This window comes from Cuculus canorus, chromosome Z, assembly GCF_017976375.1.
Source record: "Cuculus canorus isolate bCucCan1 chromosome Z, bCucCan1.pri, whole genome shotgun sequence".
NCBI lineage: Eukaryota > Metazoa > Chordata > Aves > Cuculiformes > Cuculidae > Cuculus > Cuculus canorus.
In genome coordinates, this window is record NC_071441.1 from 17,859,711 (window position 1) to 17,881,177 (window position 21,467).

At 39.9% G+C, this 21,467-nt stretch overlaps 1 protein-coding gene across 2 annotated transcripts in view; it reads left to right on the top strand.

The window, feature by feature from the left end:
* The window catches only part of SV2C (synaptic vesicle glycoprotein 2C), a 120,856-nt gene that overhangs the window by 56,775 nt on the left and 42,614 nt on the right, over positions 1-21,467 (top strand). For both annotated transcript variants that reach the window (XM_054054950.1, XM_054054951.1), the window contains one exon: positions 11,132-11,283. In XM_054054950.1, the coding sequence (XP_053910925.1) occupies positions 11,132-11,283 (152 nt within the window). The remainder of the gene's footprint in view (positions 1-11,131; positions 11,284-21,467) is intronic.

Here is a 21,467-nt window from a genome sequence, read left to right on the forward strand (position 1 = left end):
GCAAGGACAAAACATGTAAATAAGGTAAAGAGTCTATATGACAGAGAACAATCAAAAGAGAATGTAATAACTTAAGAAGTGGAATTAAAATGAAGAAGTAGAAGATCTGCAAAAGGAAGAGTTCAAAATGAATGATTTTATGATTAGTGACACTGGCAAATTTGAAAACAGTTTGTTATAGAATGATAGATCTAGTGGCACGCCTTCCACTAGATCAGGCTGCTGAAGGCCCCATCTAACTTGGCCTTCAGTACTTCCAGAGTCTGGGCATCCACAACTTCCCTGGACAACATGTTCCAGTGCCTCACCACCGTCATCAGGAAGAATTTCTTCATAATGTCTAATCTAAATCTTCCCCCTTCCAATTTAAAGCCATTCCTCCTAGTCCTATCATGATATGTCCTTGTAAAAAGTTCTTTCCCAGCTTTCTTGTAGCCCCTTCATGTATTGGAGGGCTGCTATAAGGCCTCTCCGGAGCCTTCTCTTCTCCAGGCTGAACAACCACAGTTTTCTCAGCTTGTTCTCAAAGCAGAGGTTCTGCAGCCCTCTGATCATCTTTGTAGCCCTCCTCTGGACCCATTTCAACAGTTCAACATTGTTCTTTTATTGGAGATTTCAGAACTAGACACAAGACTCCAGATGGGGTCTCATGAGAGTGGAGTAGAGGGGGAGGATCTCCTCCCTTGACCTGTTGGCAATGCTTAGTTTGGTGCAGCCAAAGATATGGTTGGCCTTCTGGGCTGTGAACGTGCATTCCTGGCTCATGTTGAGCTTCTCGTCAGTCAGTACCCTCCAAGTCCTTATTTGCAAGGCTGGTCTGAATCACATTGTTCCCTCTCCTGCATTGAAACTGCAGATTGCCTTGACCCAGGTATAGGGTCTTGCACTTGGCCTTCTTGAACCTCACGAGGTTCACACAGGCTCACTTTTCTAGCTTTCTGGTCCCACTGGATGACATCACATCCTCTGGTGTGACAGCTGCACCACTCAGCTTGGTGTCATCTACAAACTTGCTGGCAGTGCAGTCAATCTCACTCAATCCCAGTACGGACCCCTGAGGAACACCACTTGTCATGGACCTCAATCTGGACATCAAACCACTGACCACTACGCTCTGAATGCAATCATCCATCCACTTCCTAATCCACCGAACAGTCCACCCACCAAATCCATATCTGTCCAATTTAAAGAGAAGGATGTTGAGGGGGATCATGTCAAAAGCTTTACATATACCCAGGTAGATTACATCCATGTTTTTTCCCTTGTCCACTAGTATAGTCACACAATCACAGAAAGCCACGAGGTTGATCAGGCAGGAATTGGCCTTGGTGAAGCCATGCTGGCTGTTTTGAATCACCTCCCTGTCCTCCATGTGTTTAGATTAGCTTCTAGGAGGATCTGTTCCACGACCTTCCCAGGCTCAGAGGTGAAGCTGACAGGTTGGTAGTTCCCAGCGTCATCCTTTCTACCCTTTTAAAAAAACAGCACAATGTTGCCCTTCTTCCAGTCGTTAAGGACTTCTCCTGACTGCCATGGTTTTTCAAATATCATGGAGAGTGTCTTGGCAACCACATCAGCCAGTACTCTCAGGACTCTGAGGTGCATCTCATCAAGTCCCATAGATGAGATGGGACCATAGAAACGAAACCAGGCTTCTCCTTGTCTGTTGATATGAAGTCACCGTTTTTGTTCATCGGGGGAGTCACTTTCTTTAGACTTCCTTTTCTGGTTGACACACCTAAAGAAGCTGTTCTTGTTATTCTTTGCTGCCCTTGCCAAGTTCAGCTCCAGCTGCATCTTGACATTCCTGACCACATCCCTACACAACCAGGCAGCATCCCTAGACTCTTCCCAGGTCCCCTGTCCCTGCTTGCACTGACTGTGTAGTTCCCTCTTTGTCTTCAATTTGACCAGCAGGTCTCGACTCAGCCATGCTGGTCTCTTCCCTTCCCTGCCTGATTTCCTGCATCTGGGGACTGAGCGCTCTTCTGCTTCATGGAAAGCTTCTCTAAATATTTTGCAGCTCTATTCTGCCCCATTGTCCCTGAGGGCCATATTCCAGGGGGTCCTGCTGACTAACTCCTTGATTTGCTGGAAGTTTGCTTTCCTAAAATTTAGGGTCCTGACTCTACTCCATATCCCTCAGAAACTTGAACTCCACCAATGCATGATCACTGCAGCCCAGGATGCCTCTTATCTTGACATCACTTGCATTGGTGACCATCAGGTCCAGTATTGCATCCTCTTGGAAAGGAGTATATATTTTCTGGGTTAAAGAGTTATCTTTGATGCATTCTTGGAGTCTTCTGGATTACATAATGCTTGCCATGCTACTTTTCCAGCATATGCCAGGGTGGTTGAAGTCTCCCAAGGATGAAATCTTGTGAGTGTGAAACCTCTGTAGCTGGAGGAAGAAGGCTCCATCAGTAGGTTCCCCATGATCGGGTGGCCTGTAGTATACACCAAACACAAGGTTCCTTTTGTTGGCATGGTTTCTATTCTCACCCTTAAACTTTCAACTTGTTTGTGGCTTTTCTTCAGGGACAGGTCTTCACATTCTATCCATTTCCTGATATAGAGGGCAACGTCTCTGCCCCTCCTTCCCAGTTTGTCCCTTCTGAACAGCCTGTAGCCATCGATAGCCACACTCCAGTTATTGGATTCGTTTCACCAAGGTTCAGTAACGGCAATCAGGTCATAGGTTTCTAGCAGCAGAGTAGCCTCCACCTCGATGTGCTTGTTGCCCAAGCTGCCTGCATTTGTGTAGAGGCACTTCATAGGTGTTGTTACCTTCTTAGTGGTACATTCCTTATTTCCCTTAAGATGATCCATAGAAGTTTCCATGGTGTCTCCTACTACCTCAGGAGCCCCTAGCTCATCTTCTCAAGACTTCAGCTGAGCAGCAGCAGCATCCCCAGCACGCCCCGGGGGAACAAGTGGAGGACTCATACCAGCACCCCATCCCTCTAACCACAGTTTGCCCTCCCGCAGCTTGTCATAGGCGAGCCTGATATTGTCCAATATAGGCAATCCCTCTACCCCTTCACAACTAGCTTACAGCCCTGTCAATGAGCCCTGCAAGCTCCTGAGTGAAGACTCAACTTCCGTTTTGAGAAAGGTGGCTCCCATCTGATACCTGTAAGCTTGGTGCCCTGTAGGCCATCCCACTGTCAAAAATCCCAGAGCTATTACAGTGACACCAGCCACAGAGCCATATATTAATAGACGAGATCCATCTGTTCCTTCATATGCCACTGCCAACACCTGGAAGGAGAGAGGAAAAAATCACCAGGACCTCAGATTCTCTCAACAGCCATCCTGTCTGACATATCTAGCTGAGCAAGTACTGAAAGCAAGTTCTTTTTAATTATTTGCTTGAATTTAACATTAAATGTGACTTGATTTTTTTTATAGTGTTGTATAAATTTGGGGAATTCGTTATTTACTCATCAGTTCAGTTTCCATCAGAACAGACAGTACCGTAGAGTTCAGTAAAGAATCTTATGGGTCTTTATCAAAGGGACTCATGCTATTAATAGTGTATAGGCCACCTCTGTACCCAAAAGACAGCTTTTCTAGAATACACAGTCCAAAGCGGCACTTGTATTTAAACATGGATAGAATGACTGGCAATGTTTCTACAGCATGATGCGATTTTGGGGGCTTTATCTAGCAGTTCTCAAGGTGAACCAATCTGGCTGCTCATTCAGATTTTTTTTGCCATTCTAATAGATGTTCTGAAAGGTAAGCCACAGAGATGTTTTTTAATGAAACTTGCAGCGGTGGTACAAAAGAATCCTTAATAATAAGAGAGAAGAGTGAGTACAATTGGACAGAAGGACAAAGGGTTATGGGCCTTATCAAAATCTCAGGAGTGTAACACTAAATTTGTAGTTTGAGCTCTATTACCTCTTAACAAATTGGAAATAACAAAATGACAATTTGTAAATGCCATCTCACACAGACACTATCTTATTCTGCATATTGTCCAAGTTTAAAAGTGAAGAAGACAAGATATCTCAGAAGAACACCACCCTGCCTTGTGCATTAAATATTCTGTAAAAGTTTTTCGCCTAATTATCTCTGTTCCTAGTATGTCTTTGCATTTTAAGTCCCTTTGGCTAATGAATCTACAAACAAACAAAGGCTTCCATCTGAAGCCAGAGGTTCCTGAATGCCTCGCAGAAGTGTTTTGATCCCAGCTGTCACACTGTGCAGTTGCCAAAATCTGTTGTGACTATCACAGCTCTGAAGGTAGATTAGCAGACATTATCATCTTTGTTTGCAACAAAGAAAACGCTAGTGTGTCTTAGCTTTTTGTTCATTTCACTAAATTCTGTTCTCCTAGGGTGCATCATCTAAATCTCCCTTTAATTTTCCCCTCCTCATAATTTCATAGAACAAACATGAACAGAGAGTGTAAACAAATAACAATATAAAAGTATAGCTTTCAGTTCAGATGATTTTCTGAGATCATAAATAGAACTTTCTTTTGCTGAAAAACAGCGTTAGATCAGCTGCTTATTTCTGTATTGTCATTTCCACATGAGTAACAGTTGCTCTTTTTTAATCTGAAAAGAAATAAAAAAAATTGCAACAAAATCTTTTATAAGGAGCCACCCTTCATGAGCAAACAGAAGAAACACTACAACTCTCATTTTTTTGAAGGAAAAGAACTGAGCAAATATGGCCTACCACTCAAAACACATGCCGTATGCCCACTGAGTGGAATCTGCATTATGATGGAGATGGCTTTCACTGGAGATTAAATGCAACTTCAGGGCACAGGTACCAGACAGTGGAGCACTCTGTGCATATGAGTCTGTGTATGGGTAAAAGCAGACACAAAAAAGTAGCCAAGAACTAAAAATGTAACTAGAAAGATATTAAGAACATAATCCTGAAAAAACCCAGAGTAAGACATAAAATAAGAATTTTTGGGCAGAATGCGTACATACTGTATTAGCAGGATGACACCAAATAACATGTTCAGTCACTATTTTTTTTCTCTAAACTGAAGTAACCTGTGAGGCTCCAAAACTGGCCATGTTTTCCTACAGAAATGGAAAAAATATACTGCTTAATTGGTATTTCCTTCCAATTCAGTGATGGATTTCTGACAAAACACAAAAAAAAATATGCATTCTGATCTTGCTCTGACAACCTCTGATGAAATTTATTACAGATGATATATAACTGAAAAAGGTCATGACTGACATTTGTCATTCTTTTGACTGACATTTACGCAATTCTCTGCACATGTAGCGCAGTATATGTAAAAGTTGGTTTTGCATATACGCCTACAATTTTACTAAAAAAAGATGAGGCTGAAAGAATACACCTTGTTGTTTTAGGTGCAGAGACTGATACGGAGTGGGGAAATTATCTTACAGTCTTGAGCTAGGCTTAGCAAAGTTCTGCCTTCTGCTGATATTAGGCTGTTCCAAGTTACAGAATCTATTATTCTAGAGACAGCTATGATTCATGATTATCAACCCAGAGCTTTAGACCATTGGTTTCTTTCAATATTTTAAAAAGAAGTTCAGACTATTTGCAGTATTCTAGTGGAGTTATAAAGCCCTACTTAGTTAATTTTCACATATACACAAAACATTTGCACCTCTTTGATACCTTTTCTGGCCCTTTAGGAAGTAAAGCACAGACTGACCTCCATGGTCTGTAGATAACAAGTTTATGTCCACTGCTTTGGCTATGGTGACTGGAAAAAATAGCATACATTGATGACAGATAAGTAGTAAAAACTTCATTTTGCTTGAATAATTTTTATTTAAGGAAGTTAAAACCCTTCCCATCTATTAGAATAAACATTTTTCTCAAGTCAGTGTGGTTTTCAAAGGCTTTTCATCCGCACATGAGGGACATGAAGGATGTGGTTTCATGTAACAGTTTTTCAGCAAATGAGGATGTACCACATGATTCCTAAACACATTAAGGGCAAACAGCATGCTGTATAAAACTAATTAATTGCTGCAAGAAGACATAATATTGTATCCTGTGGGATAACAGTGTTTTCATTTCCTATAAAATAAAAGATGAAGTCTTCCTGCTTTAAAAGCAAGGGCAAATCTGACTTTGATTTTGTTAGGAATTCCCTCTTATGCATGCCACCATCCATTCCACACAGTATTGGTGGGATACCGAAGACTCAGTGTGCTTTCAAACTGGTAATATAAAAATGTTTAGGATCAAATTTTGTTCCTTCCATATATATGAAAGAGCTGAACTGGAGTTGCTGAGGTAGTAAGAGCTTACATGGGTGTAAGTGAATGCAAGATCTAGCCTATGATATTTTTGACCATAAAAAGTGCTTTCTTCCTTGCAGCTGTTGTTTTTTTCATATGAACATTTATTGCATTAATTCATAATGTGCAATAGCTGCTGAATTATGCGAAAGACGCTCAGAAAAGAGTGATAGAAGAAGTCAGATTTGCTCTGACTCTCTCTTGTCCAAGTCTTTGAGAGGTAGTTTATGCTTTTGATTGCAATGTGCAGTGTACCAGCTACCACATTACTTCCACAACGGTATATGGCTGTGGTTCACATCAGATTTTCTGTGAGTCAAACAGCAATTTCTTTGCTCTTTATGAAATTTCTGTAAGGTCACACAGTTTTCAGGGACTTCATCAATGTTTTTTAGTGTGATAACAGCTGTAGCTGTTCCTGCTCTCCCTTCCAGTTGGTACTTGCTCTGAGTGTGGGAACAAGTTTTAGAGGGGGTAGGTATGGCTACTGACACGTTTGACCGTCCAGCATAAGAGCAAAGGAAGACTCTTCTGCAACAGGATGTTTCCTCTGCACCTCCCTCCTGTCTCTCCTCCAATCCAGTTGTTGAACAGCCTCTCTAAGACTTTGCTGGTAGTTTTTTGTCATTGTAATAGCACTGCGTTATTCTCCTTGGAAGAGCTTACTAGGTACTCCTGGCCTAAAAGCTTATAACAATATCACCCAATACTCCCTGATTCCAGAAGGAAGAATTTAATCAGCTGAGAAGTTAGTTTTCCATTCAAGTGGTTAAGATGCAAAATTGTACACAACAGTTTACTACTCTGTTACTATGTAACAGAAACCTGCAGTGCTAGATAGCAGCTGTTGTCTGCATGATGAAAAAATATCCTATATTTCTCCTATAGCAGCTTTGGACAGCAAGACAAATTATTTTCACTGCTTAATCAATATGAACATAATGTCTGGACTTAGAAGCTTTTCCTAGTCTGTTGGTGTACACTGAAAATGTCAACTTAATTACATCAGATAGAATAGAAAAACTGGAGTTTTTTTCAAAGCTGATTTTTTTTCCTTTTATTTGTGTGCCCTAAAAAAACATATTGGTTTGCTGACTAAAAAATTCATCTTACATATCTAAAAAATCTATTTGTTAGAAAATTGGTCTATTAAATTTGTCCGTACAGGCAATACTTCTTCTGCAACCTTGGAACATCTTTAGGACATAGCACATGAGTCAGCCCTTCTGAGTCAGTTTGAAATGCTAAAGAAACACCAACCATCCCCCCGTGGTAAAGTTGCTTCATGCAGACAGGGAAAAGATACCCTTTTTCCTGGTTTTGGTCAGGACTATAGAATAATAAGGTTGGAAAAGACCTTTGAGATCAGCAAGTTCAATCGGACCCATCCACTACTAAATCATATTCCTAAGCACTTCATCTACCCGTCTTTTAAATACCTCCAGGGATGGTGACTCAATTGTAGGGAAATGTAAACAAGAGATAATCGTAGGCCAGCTGAGTGGAACTTAATTGCTGCAGCTGTGAGATCCTGAGAAGTGGCCAATCACTGGGGTAGCTGCTAAGGGTGATAAGGGTGTATAAAGCCTGGCGTGGCAGAGCAGTAAGAGGAAGCGCTCAAAGGAAGACACCACTCAAAGGAGGAGCTTGGAGTAAGAGAGAGGACTCCAAGAGAGAGCAGCCAGGAGAAGGCGAGAAAGTCAGGGCAATCCAAGGAAGAGCTTGAAGTTAGAGCAGCACCTAAACAGAGTCTGGGTCATCCGCATGAGCCTGGGAGGCAACGGAGAGCAGAGACCAAGAAGAGAGGTCCGGCTATCTGTGGCACTCAATCACCTGCCTGGGCAGCCTGGTCCAGTGCCTGATAATCCTTTCAGTGAAGAAATTTTTCCTGATATCTAATATGAACCTCCCCTGGTGCAATTTGAAACCGTTTCTCATCCTGTTGCCTATGGTTTGAGAGAGACCCACACCTGCTTCATTACAACCTCCTTTCAGGTAGTTGTAGAGAGTGTTAAAGTCTCATTTTCTCTAGGCTAAACAACCCCAGTTCCCTCAGCCACCTCTCACAAGGCTTGTTCTCTAGCCCCTTCACCAGCTTCATTTCCCTTTTCTGATCACGCTCCAGCACCTCAATGTCCTTGTAGCCAGGGGCCCAAAGCCGAACACAGTATTCAAGGTGTGGCCACACCGGTGCTGAGTACAGGGGCACCACCATTTCCCTGGGCCTGCTGGCCACACTGTTTCTGATACAAACTGGGATGCCATTGGCCTTCTTGGCCAAATGGGCACACTGCTGGCTCGTGTTCAGCCAGCTGTCAACCTAGGTCCTCTGCCAGGTGGCTTTCTAGCCCCTCTTTCCAAGCCTATACTGTTGCATGGGATTGTTCTGTCCCAAGTACAGGACCCAGCACTTGGCTTTGTTGAGCCTCCTGCCATTGAATCTCCCTCTCCTCAATCAGATCAATCATTCTGCCCAGTTTAGTGTCATCTGCAAATTTGCTGAGGGTAGATCAGTGCCCAGGTGGCCAAGAAGGCCAATGGCATCTTGGCTTGTATCAGAAATAGTGTGGCCAGCAGGTCCAGGGAGGTGATTCTCCCTCTGTACTCAGCACTGGTGAGACCGCCCCTCGAGTACTGTGTTCAGTTCTGGGCCCCTCACCACAAGAAGGATGTTGAGGCTCTGGACTGTGTCCAGAGAAAAGCAACGAAGCTGGTGAGGGGGCTGGAGAACAAGTCTTACGAGGAGCAGCTGAGAGAGCTGGGGTTGTTTAGCCTGGAGAAGAGGAGGCTGAGGGGAGACCTTATTACTCTCTACAACTACCTGAAAGGAGGTTGTGGAGAGGAGGGAGCTGGCCTCTTCTCCCAAGTGACACAGGAGAGGACAAGGGGGAATGGCCTGAAGCTCCACCAGGGGAGGTTCAGGCTGGATATCAGGAAAAAAATTTTCATGGAAGGAGTCATCAGGCACTGGAACAGGCTGCCCAGGGAGGCGGTCGAGTCACCTTTTCTGGAGGTGTTTAAGGAACGGGTGGATGAAGTGCTTAGGGACATGGTTTAAGGGAGTGTTAGGAATGGTTGGACTCGATGATCCCATGGGTCCTTTCCAACCTGGTGATTCTATGATTCTACTGTCCTACATACCATGAGCAATGTATTAATTTAGGACTTCTTGAAAGTGGACACCTATAACTCCTCATCAGACCTTTCCACCTTAGGCAGGAAAGAGGAAGACCTCGTTTCTGGTTTTGATAGTAAATTTTCAACATTAGAAAACAACTCTAATTAGATCTGTGAATGCTGTGCTCGGGGAAACATTATGGGGGTGCAATTCAAAGGTGTGCCTGAGCCTTGAAGGGTAAGAAATCATAGCTGTAATTTGTTTACACTTTGTGAACTGGAGAGCCCTTAGTCCATAGCACCACTGAGGTAGCAGGACTTCCCCATCACAGCAAAATGAGCTGTGATTCCATCCTTGGCCATGCCCTTCCACTATTCCTCACCCTGGGCTTCTAGGAGAACCTCTGAGGACAGTCGCTCCTGTTGCCTGTGAAGAGTAGTTCTGTAGTGAAGTTTTTTTAGTGTTTTCATCCATGAGAGTAAATGAGATGCAGCCCTTTGTGAGCTGTATACCTAACAAGAACCCGTGGGGGTATGAACCTTTGCAGAACTGGCAGAGTGTAAGAGCTAGCAGGCCTCACCATGGGAAACATTCATTGTGAAGCTAAGAGTTGACCAGGGGTACTTCATGAAGAGCCGTCTAGAAGGAAGTGACAAAACTGCAGACTCCTGAACAGGTGTAAGAGGTCAATTCAGTATTTCATCGCTGTACCCAAAGATGTCTTGATATGGACAGTACTTCTGTGGCACTGGCACTGAATTATCTTAGGAGTGACATACCGTTTCTATATTCATTATTTCCTTTTTAATATTTGTCTTAATCCCTTTCAAGCATCATTCTTCTTGCTCTCAGATTGGCAGACATTGAGATCACAGCATAAATCTACATTAACCTTTAAAGTTCAGTTAAAAATTCAAACCATGCAAGATACTGCTTTAAATATGTAATCTGTTATTTGAAAATATCTCTTCAAGCTTCACAAATATTTTCTTCAGCAGGAAAAATAAAATCCATAAGGACTTGTGCTACTGTGGAGTATTTGATAGCTTGCATTTGTAGTAAAGGTGTAGAGAAAGTAAAAGATAATGCAGAATCTGATACTGAAAATGATATATAATTTGAGTTACACTACATGTTGTCTTTTTTTTTCCTAACAAACTTTCAAACAGTGTTTGTTTTTACCACATGAAAAACTGTGACTATTATGTGAAGGCATAGGCTTTTCATAAAAAGCGTAGTGAAAAATCAGCATGGGCTTAGCAAAATAGGTAGTGCAACTGAATTGAACATCTTTTAAAATATATATGAAATAAAATCTATTAGCAGCATAGCTGGCATTTAGTCACATCTTGATTACCTAAAATATAGGAAGTAAGGCTTAAAGAAAAATCTATTACTCTTTTGGAAAATGTTAAAAGCAAGGTATTTTGATACTTGACAGTAGACTGCCATATCACAGGATTTTTGTAAAAGTCAATGTTTTGTGTTGGTTCCTACATCAGCAGCCAGCACACTGACAATCCCCTTGAATCACTGAATACAACTAATTGTACACAGATTTTTCAAGGAAATTCTTTGATAAAAATTGCATCCAAACTGACAAAAGTTTCCTCAAAAGAACTTCAGTTATGGTGCAACTAGAGAAAAGCTGTTTGCAGTTTGGGTTTTCAATGACTACAGCTATGGGTTTGTTCAGACTTCAAATTGCTGTTACGCTGTCACTTAATTAATGATCTGTGTCTCCTTTTAGGATCGGTGGAGCTATGCCGACAGTCTTCTCCTATTTTTCGGAAGTGCTTGCTCGGGAGAAAAGAGGTGAACACCTGAGCTGGCTCTGCATGTTTTGGATGATTGGTGGCATCTATGCTTCTGCAATGGCTTGGGCAATAATTCCTCATTACGGTAAGAAAAGCATCTTGTAGTTTGTAGCAATTTTATTATGAAAGTGAGGCTCTTAAAGTATGGTTTAAAGAAGGGCCTCTATGTCTGTTCTCAAAGTACTGACCCTGCTGTTAAAAAAAAAAATCAATTCCTGTCGGACAAAGGAAGAAGAATAGGTTGTATGATAAATAACAAACACTATATCAAATGGGGCATAAATTAGCGAAAACCCATGCTTAGTCAGATTCTTTAAATTATTGGAAAATTGGACACAAAAAAATACAGTGTTATTGTTGAATCTGAAGAAAATACATGATGTGAAGACTTCCAACACAGAAAATAACATTTTAAAACCTGGATGTCAAATTTTTGCTCACTTTTTTGTTTGTTTGATAAGAGATACAACATCAATTTTATGTTCTTGAGGAAGAATAATAAAGACTGTCTTAATGTTCACAATGTTAGTTCTGAATATAAAGCTATGTTGAATATTTCATTCTTAGTGGATCATTTTAGTGGTGTAGAAATAGAGAAACTGAACAGTGCTCACTTAACTCTAATGAGGCAAATGAGGGCAAAGAAGACAGAAAGCTTGCAATGCCTTAAGTTATACAAACTTACAGCATAAACCACTTTGTGAAAATGCTCCTTACTGCCCTGACATAGTCAAAGATTATGTGGAGGTATAGATTCAATTCTTAGTCTCTTGTGCTTGCCTTTGAGAAGAGTTAAGTGCTTATGGATCTCCAGCACTGCTGAGACTGCTCAGGGATTCTTAAAAATCAGCCCCTGCAAGCACTTCTTCCTGTCCCTCTTCAAGAAAAGTGGCTGGTGAATTATCTGACGTACAAAGCAGCTTATTTTAGCCAAGACATGAGGTTTATTGCAGTTGGATTGTGAAAGAAAGGACAACTTCATAGGATTTGCCTTAAGTAATTGGAATATTTAACAAATGGTAACAACCAGAAATAAATTACAATCATGCAGACTAATCAAATATTGAGACTGTTGCATTAAAATAAATTTTAGAGTCCAGTACACACAACTTGAATCTATGTCTTGATCCTTGGTTTTGGCTTTGAGTTGCTGGAATCAAAGAGAGGAATTTTTGCTGACAAGGCATAAGGTAGATAATTTGTTTTTTCCAATTAGTAAATTGCACTGGATGCCAAGTCCATTTTAATTTTCTATGTATTTCTCTTTTCTTTATCTTCCAGCAGAGAATAAAAACAATATGAAAGACTGATTTACATAGGTTATCTAATTTCATTGTATTTTATAAAGAAATCCATAACCTTGACTTAAGTAATTTTAAAAAATCACATGACAGTGTATCTCAATGAATAGTAATAAATGTTTGTATACCAAAACAGCAGCACTAGAAGGAATAATTTTCTTCTTTCTTTAGTAAAGGATTAATATCAATAACAAAAAGCCATGCCACGCTGTATTAGGTCTGGCTGAGACAGAATTAATCTCCCCCATAGCAGGGCCCATAGTACTGTATTGGTAGCTAAAAACATGTTGATAACTCACCAACGTTTTGGCTACTGCTAAGAGGTGCTTGCATGGCATCAAGTCTGTCTCTTCACCTCTTGCCTCTTTATCAGTAGGCTGAGAGTGAGGAAGATTTTGGGAGGGGACAACTGACCCAAACTGACCAGTGTTATTCCATACCGTATAATGTTTTTCTCAGCAGTAAAACTGAGAAGAAGGAGAAGCAGGGGTAGGGGTCATTGAGTATTGAAAAGTTTGTCTGCCAGGGCAAGTGCTATGCTTACTGAAGCACTGCTTCCCAGGAAGCAGCTGGACATCACTTGCTGATGGGAAACAGGGAATAAATTGGCTTTAGTAGCAGACTTTAGTAGCAGAGAGGTGTATAGGGATGGCTTCTGTGAGAAGATGCCAGAACCTTCTCCTGTGTCTCATAGAGCCAGTGCCAGGTGGCTCCAAGACAGACCCAGCACTGGTCAAGGCTCAGCCCATCAGTGACAGCGGTACCACCTCTGTGGTAACAACTTTAAGAAGTTTGTGAAGAATTGCAGCCCATGGATTCATGTTGTAGCAGTTCAAGGAGAACTGCCTGTCATGGAAGAGACCCCAAATTGGGGCAGGAGAAAAAGAATCACACACTGATTTTTGTGTGTGTTCTGCAAACATATTTATGAAATCATTTAAGACTGAGGAATGTAAAGACCAGTTTTAAAAGATAGTATTCTTCAGTCATAGCAATATAAACCACTTGCAGTATGTTAAAAAAAGTCTAAGCATCCAAAAAGATGGCTAAAAAGGAAATTATAAATAGGAGAAACAATTCTTTCTCACAAGAAAAGAAGTGAGTTTACATGTTATGAGGCTAAATTAAAGAGAATGCATTTATGGATTTTTATGAGGTCTTAAAATTACCTTTACTTTAAATCAAACATTTTTAACATGAAGTTTAAAACCTGTGTCTTAGTTGCTAGCACAAACACAGAATCACTCCAGCTCAGGACCACAGGCAAACTCCTTAGTTTTCATGACACTGTGCTGAGCTCTCAGACAATGTCCAGGGCAAACCTTGCTTCAACACTCAGGAGAACACAGTCACACATCGCTGTACTTGTCTGGAAACGCTCCAGGTTAGGCAAATACCGGCACAGCGCTCTGCACCATTTGTATCACATGTGTTCATGAGGTGGTTCTTGTAGGGATATTTTCTCTTTTTAAAATTTCTGCACGGTTTCCATGGACTTATTTTGCCAGAATTAAACAAAGATACAGATTTTTCTCCACATCACTTCCAGTCCTTCTCATAATTCACTTCTCCTGACCAGGAAGCAAAATATACTGAACAAAGCCTACCCACTTCTAAGACTCACTTATATGGTGCATGGGGATTTCTGAGCTTTATGCTTCTCTCATGAGGAGTAAACTGAGTAGTTTTTTTCTGGCTGAACTCAGAATTTACTTAACAGCTGTTAATGAAGTTGCATCTGTTGAAAATCAATAAACTGCAATAGAAAATAGAAAAATACCAGGCCAAAAGAGTAGAATAATTTAATAGATTTATTTTCTCTCTTTTACAAATGTATCCCTTTCATTTGTATTGCTTCTTAGGTAAGTCACTTTAAAAAGTCCTAGATTCACAGCTTCTATACATTATCTAGCCCAAGGCAGCCAGTGAAGCTATACAAGTTTACCAGTTGAAGACTTAGCTCTATCTTTTTGTGAGAATATCATTATATTCTCTGTACAAAAGAGCATATCTCTGTCTCTACTCAAGTAGAAGTGTCTAAAACCTGAGTAAAGCTCTGAAACACAAAATAAAGTTGCCTCAGCATCAGTGTGGTGTTAAGAGAGGACTCAGCATGATGTAGTGCTGCACATACTGAAAGGTTAATATAATCCGGAAGACAAACATCTCTGTTCTGGGGCTTCTTGAAATCTATATCTGTGGCTTTTGTTTAAAAATTGAAAATGGATGTAGACTCATTCAGGGTCTCTGAAAAAGAAGTTCAGGTCATGGAGGAGATATTAAAAGTACCATCCACAGTGAAAAGCATCTAATTGCTGCCAATTAACAAAGTCCCGAATTAGGTGGCTCCAAAGAAATTGCTTTATGCATGACCTAGGTCAGGCTGCATAGGATGGGTAATTACCATTTTATAAATCGTTTTGCAAGTGCAACTTTAAATTTAGCATAATGCTTCAAGGTAGATTAGTTCAAACTGTCAAATGCGTCAAAAATATATTACAATGTTCTTTAAAATGTTCGTACAAGTTTATATGTTAGTCTGAGGATAGGAACTAAAAAGAATCGTGCAATTTGGTCCAGTCATTAATCCTGTTAAACAAGGAAAAAAAACCAAAATCAAGTTATGAAATTATCAGTTTTACGAAAAAAAAGAAAAATGCATTGCCTGCCAGACACATGTATTATTTTAAAAATCAGTCTTGATATCTCAAAACTGAAAATCAGGGAAAGCTGGATAAGGATTTTGGTGTACTTAAATTATTACGTTTGGTATTCCATGTAGTTTTATGTCTTGCATATATGATCTACATAAGCCTTTTGTGGCTTCATAAACTACACAAAAATCTTTCAGAATTCAAAACATTCCCTAAAGATTTTTGCTTAGTGACAAACAAATATTGTCCTCATTGATATGGAAATCTTATTACTAGAGAACATAATCAAAAAGAAAGTAGATTGCAAGGCAGAGAACTAGATGTGATGGGAAGTATGATCAGGATGGTGCAGGTATTAAAGCTGCTTCAGCATAAGCTGCAGTTGAAATCTGAAGCTTTCTCCATACCCTATCCCCCTACTTCTGGTATTTACCAGGGGAGAAAGGGGACAACCATGTCAAATGGCTTTCATGACCAAACCACCAAGGTATGACAGAGGCAGAGACATTACTTCCTTATACATCCATCAAATTCCAAATTGAAAAATAGACTATTCAGTAAAAGATTACAAAATTAATAATACAAAGTCAGGGAAACAGGAAACATGTTCCTTTCTAGCACACCCAATGCAAAAGCAGATTTCACTCTTGAGTCTAAACATCCTATTCAGAGCAGCGTAAAGACATTACACAACAGATCTTCAAGTGAACTACTGATTTTTTTGTCAGTAGAGGCTTTTTTCCACTTAGCTGAGGACCAGTTACTTGTGTTCATCAGAAAGGTATTTAGCACCATTCATTAACAAAAATGTGGAGAATAAAAGAGTGGAATAAGAAATCTCAAGAAGAAGCATTTCATTTTGGAATAGAAGCTTTCTGCCTAGCTATAATGTGTCTGTGTACCAGGAGGAAAATATTAATTTGTTTGCTATTTATGCAGATTTTTTTCTGTTGCATCTGCAGATAACTGGTATTTTATCCTGTTTCTGATAGAGAACAAGTTACAAATGATATTTCTACTCTAGTCCCTAGAATTTTACTTTAAAAAAGCTGGGGTTTTTTCTGATTTTTTTTAGGAGAATAACTTTTTTACAGTAACACAGAACTTAAAACTGCAGACATAGAAGAAGTGTCCAAAAGATGTACTCAAATGTGACTTGCAAAACAATGTATGTAAAAGACAAATTGTAACTTCTCTTTTTAAAATACGTAATTACATCTCCAACTGGAAATTTTTTATAATTTTCCGGGTTCGTAAATATGTTTACTCCTACTTTTCTGTGAAGATCTTTGCCTTTTGCTTTTCTCCTCCCAATATCCTTAAATGAGTTTAAATGGCAGAAACCAGGATTTAGCTTGAATAGGAAAGAAGCTATGTTTTAAATATAGATGTAATAAACTACTAACATAAACAGCCAAATTAGTTACAGAAATTGTGTCACTGGTGGTTTTTAAGGGCACATTAAAACACATTTGTCCTCAATAGTTTAAACTATGCTAAATTCAACAAATTTACTACTGGAGACCTACCCATTCTTCATTCTAATTTCCAAGAGTAGATAAGTCTTTGCGTAGGTGCAGGAAGTCATAAATGGCTTCTATTTCTAACTGAATGTAATTGTGCTCAGATCGGACAAATCTGCTTTTCTGAAAGTAAGTGGCTTGCAAAGTGGCCTGAGAAAACATTTCTCAGTTTGTAGCAGAAGACTGTTGAGCAGTAGAACAATTTGCCTGAAGAAATTAACCTCACTGGCAATCAAAAGGACTTTACTGGCTTGAGCACAGTTTTGGTAGTATTTTCTGTTGTCTTCTTTGCTTTGTTCTTGTGTCATTCTGTGGGAGATAAGAAAAATAAATGCATCTTCAAAACTGCAGTAAATCCGCTTCTATATGACACCAATGTGAACTATACTGCAGTAAAATTGTCAAGGAGACAAGCAGAGCTGGATGAGGCTGCTATGCAGATGAGGAGATGCAGAGCTACTGTCTCGCTGTGCATGTACAGCCTCAAGCAGTGTTCATGGAGGAGCTATTCTCAGCCTGCAATAGAGTAAACTGAGAACACGATGGACTAAAACTGTGTAGTGGCAATGAAGGCAGAAAAAAAATTAACTCCCTTACTCAGTCTGTTTTAGTTGAGCTAAAGAATTCCTCAGTGGCACATGCCAGCAACCGTACTGGGATAAAAAATTCTTGTGCAAACACTGTGTATTAACAGTGGGGTTATAGGGCACGGAAAGTAGTTGCTTAGCAATATAAGCAAAAGATCTTAGGATTTATCCATCTTTCAGCACTTCTGATGAGTGGAACTGGATCCTTCTGAGTCGTGGGACCTGTACAGAGATTTCAGTCTAGCCTGTTGCTCTTCTCCCATTATGAAGAGACAGGGGTTTATTGTATCAGCAAAGTGGAGTCAACAAGTAGGACTCTTCTGCTGTCAAGATTATTCCAAGAAGAAGGCCATGAAACATTCATTCCTGAATATATAAATATTACATGGTATATGGTTTAGACAACACAAGAAAAAAGTGGAGAGTTTTCTGTTTGTCCACATTTATTTTTGTAGAAATTAAAAGGTTAATGAGTGGCTTTGTTGTTCTGATGAAGGACTAGAAGCCAGATTTCTGCTAGTAGTTGTATAAGCTTCATTTTCTTCAAAAGTAACCCACGAACTTGGATATCTGAAGGTTTATGTCAGGATTGTATGTGGATGAGGATAGAAAATTCTTGACTACTTTGAAAAGTTAGGGTCTTAACTTCATTATTACCTGTCTATAGGGAAAAAACCTATTAATTACTATATTGAGATTGCACAGATTAATATCTGTAAAGCATCTTTAGACACAATTTCAAATCTATGAGCTTCAAAGCATCAAAGTTGACGGTGGTTTCTGTAAGTGGCTGTTGCTTTTACAGATACTGCTGGTCTTCAAATACTTCTTGTAATGCTTCTTCAAGCTGTGTGTTAGAGGTGGGTCTGAGCATCAGAGAAACGGCTTCATCTCCCTCGTGGCTATTTCATCAGCTGCTGTCAGCATTTGCTCAGCAGCAAGGTGCCCAGCAGCTTATAAATGCATTAAAAATCACAGTTGAGTCTTAGGGAAAAGATCTTCAAGTTCTTTCTTTCATCCTTCCTTTGCTGTAGTCCCCAGAGGGGGATCGGGTGTCTGTGATACTGTGGACCCATCTAATCAAAAGACTAGGATGCGCTTACATGATTTGTAATAAAAAGAGCCAGGCTTCACTGATTTCATATTGCTGCATCACTGCAGTGAATGTACCCAAAACAATTAGGGAAAGAAACTATAATCAGTAATCATATCTACAGAGATGATTTACTGCAGTCCCTTGTACGTAAACACCTGATTAGCTCGTGTTGGAAATACAAAAACCAGTTACACGATCAAGTCCAGGTTGGATGGGCTTTGGGCAGCCTGATTTAGTGGGATGTCCCTGCCCATGGCAGGGGGGTTGGAACTAGGTGATCTTTAAGGTCCCTTCCAACCCAAACTATGATTCTATGATCCTATGATGATTGTTTGGTTTTCCTGTTCAAAGTTGAAACATAGATATGGGATGCCATCACTGACTTAGACATGCAAATGATGCATCAGTGGTGTCTTCTCTAATCTTCCAGGAGGCAAATCAGAGAAAAGCATGAAAAGGGAATAAACTTCTTACTTAAGATAAGATAAAAAATAATGAGCTGAAATTTTTGTCAAGGGAAGGTAGCACCAACAATTAAAACCACTTTCTAATGGTGTGATATTTAAGCAACTGAATAAAACTGCTAAGGAAGTAGTGAAATCTCAGTCCCCTTAAATCTTTAAGAAAGGATTAGATGAATGTGTTTTGAAAACCTTATAGAGGCCATAATTGATGCTGGTTTGGAGCAAGTGTATACGCTGAATGCCCCCTGAAAGACTCATGCACCCTGTACTCATAGAATTATTAAATGGATGATATTGCTCAAGAGAGTGCTGAGGTAGGCCAGAAAAGAGCAAATTAAGTAAGTGAAGACAAAATAAGGAGAGAATTTCAGAAATAAGAAGGAAAAAAAAGAAAAGGAAGTAGCACTGGACATTCCGATCACTTGTAGGAAAATGCGTGGCTATCAAACTCTACTAGGTAGTTCCAAAGGGAAGGCAGAAGGTTTCTCTGATGAATAACCCTGTACTCATAGAAAGATAAATTAAAAGCTGTATCTTTCTCTAATCCTGAAAATTCTGCATTCTTGATTTTGAAAGCATTATTTTTCTTACTTTTCTCAAAACTTTCCATACCACTCTGCCTTTTCCTCATGGTTCAGAACAAATCCAAGCCATGGCAGCAGTAGCTTTGGAAAAAGCTGAGACCAAGTCTCCGTTTTCTATTACACAGTAGCTTCTGTTCTCTGCAGAAAATCCCTGAATTTTATTAATGACGCTAAAGAAGATGGACTGGGGAACAGCTGCATATATCTCTTGTCAGATGTAAGAAGTCCATGAATGCATTAATACATCTGCAGTATTTGAAACATATAAACTACTTCTTCTTCTTCGTGGTTTGGGTTTTTTATTAACCTGGAAGAAACTTTAGATCCAAATTTTAAAGCCAAGAGCAGCTTTTCAATTTTGCCTTCTCTGTGTGAGTGCCCTTCTGATACACATTCTAGCTTCAGAATCTGTGAGTTTATGGATACCTTAAACAATGAAAATCACCATCTGACATTTAAAAGAAGTTGTATCTTTGTTAATGTTAAATCTATGGTTGCCATGTGATGGTATCATGCTGAACAAATGGAATAGATCAGACATAAAGGCATCTACTGCATAATGCAACATTTATTGATCTGTTTTGCATTCCACTAAGAGGCAAAATTATGTCCAATGTGCTGTGCTTCCCCCTGATACTTAGTGCACTTCCATTAATCTTTTATCCTGTGGGCCGAATCTATATTTATACTTTTTAAATTCGAGTTCATTGAAGTGGTTATGAGGCAGTTCTGATCTTATCTTGAGTTATCAACTCCTGCTCATGAATTGTTCTTCATTTGAAATAACCCTGTGAAATTATAATATATTAAATATGTATACATATAAAAAATCTTCATCTTCAAGAACAAAACAAATGGCAGAACACAGCAGAATTAAGAACAACTACTATTATTATTATTGCATATTATTATTACGCAAATTCAGCTAGGAAAACAAGTCACTTTGTTTATCATTTTGCTATTTTCTGTACTCTATTGTAGAGTTTGATGCGGTCATTTAAATGTTTATATTCACAACTGTTAAAGCTTAAGTGACTCTTAGCACATCTACATAATGAGCACTAAAGAAGCTCATTAGTGAGCTTCAAGTGTAACCTTCTGCTGGGCTCTGTAGGTTGCCTGTGAAAGAGAAAAATTGTTTATCAAGGGGTTCTGTAAAAAACTAAGTTGTTTGTTGAGATACAAAGTGATAAGGCCCAGTTTTTCAAGGGTTTCTGTCAACATATCATGATCCTGGCTAACCCCTTTCACTTTTATGGTCTCTTTTTTTTTTTGGTCTTGCCCTGTATTCCTTTCAATGTACCACAATAGTACTTAAATTCTCTCCTTGCTTTTACAAGATCCTTTTCTGCAGCAATTTCCACAGCTTCCCTTTGTTGTCGCTAGCACTGTGCAATAAGAAAAACCCAGCTCCCCACCCCCTCACCGTGCTCACTCCTGCATTACAGTTGTGCTCTGTTCTGGCTGCTGTCAATGAGGAGGCAGCATCTTTTGGCGTGGGTTGTACCAGTGTCGTTGGACAGCAGGGGTATGGTGTCGTCCCAGCCCTCAGGCTGGGTGTAGCCCCCCTGAGGCACCATTAACTTCTCTCTTTAATCTACCCTTGAATGGGGATCTTTCCCCTCTGCCTGGGTAGTGCATTTCAAGATGCTTTGGGGAATGTGATTATCTTTGAGACTATTTCTTCCTGTCAGATTTCATTGAAGTAAGTCGCTGGCTTTAAACAATGCTGATGGAGGAATTGACAGACAGGTGAACATACTGTTGCCACAAATACCGCTTTCCAATATTGCAGACAAATTCTTCCACAGAAACCACAGTGATAGTTAATTATTCCTATAGAATCGTAAAATCATAGAATTCTTTGGGTTGGAGTGGACCTTAAAGATCATCCAGTTCCAACCCATCACCATGGGCAGGGACATCTTCCATTACATTACGTTTCTTAAAGCCCCATCCAACCCAGCCTCGAACATCTCAAGAGATCGGGCATCCTTGACTTCTCTGGACAACCTATTTCAGAGCCTCACCACCCTCACAGTAAAAAATTTCTTCCTAAT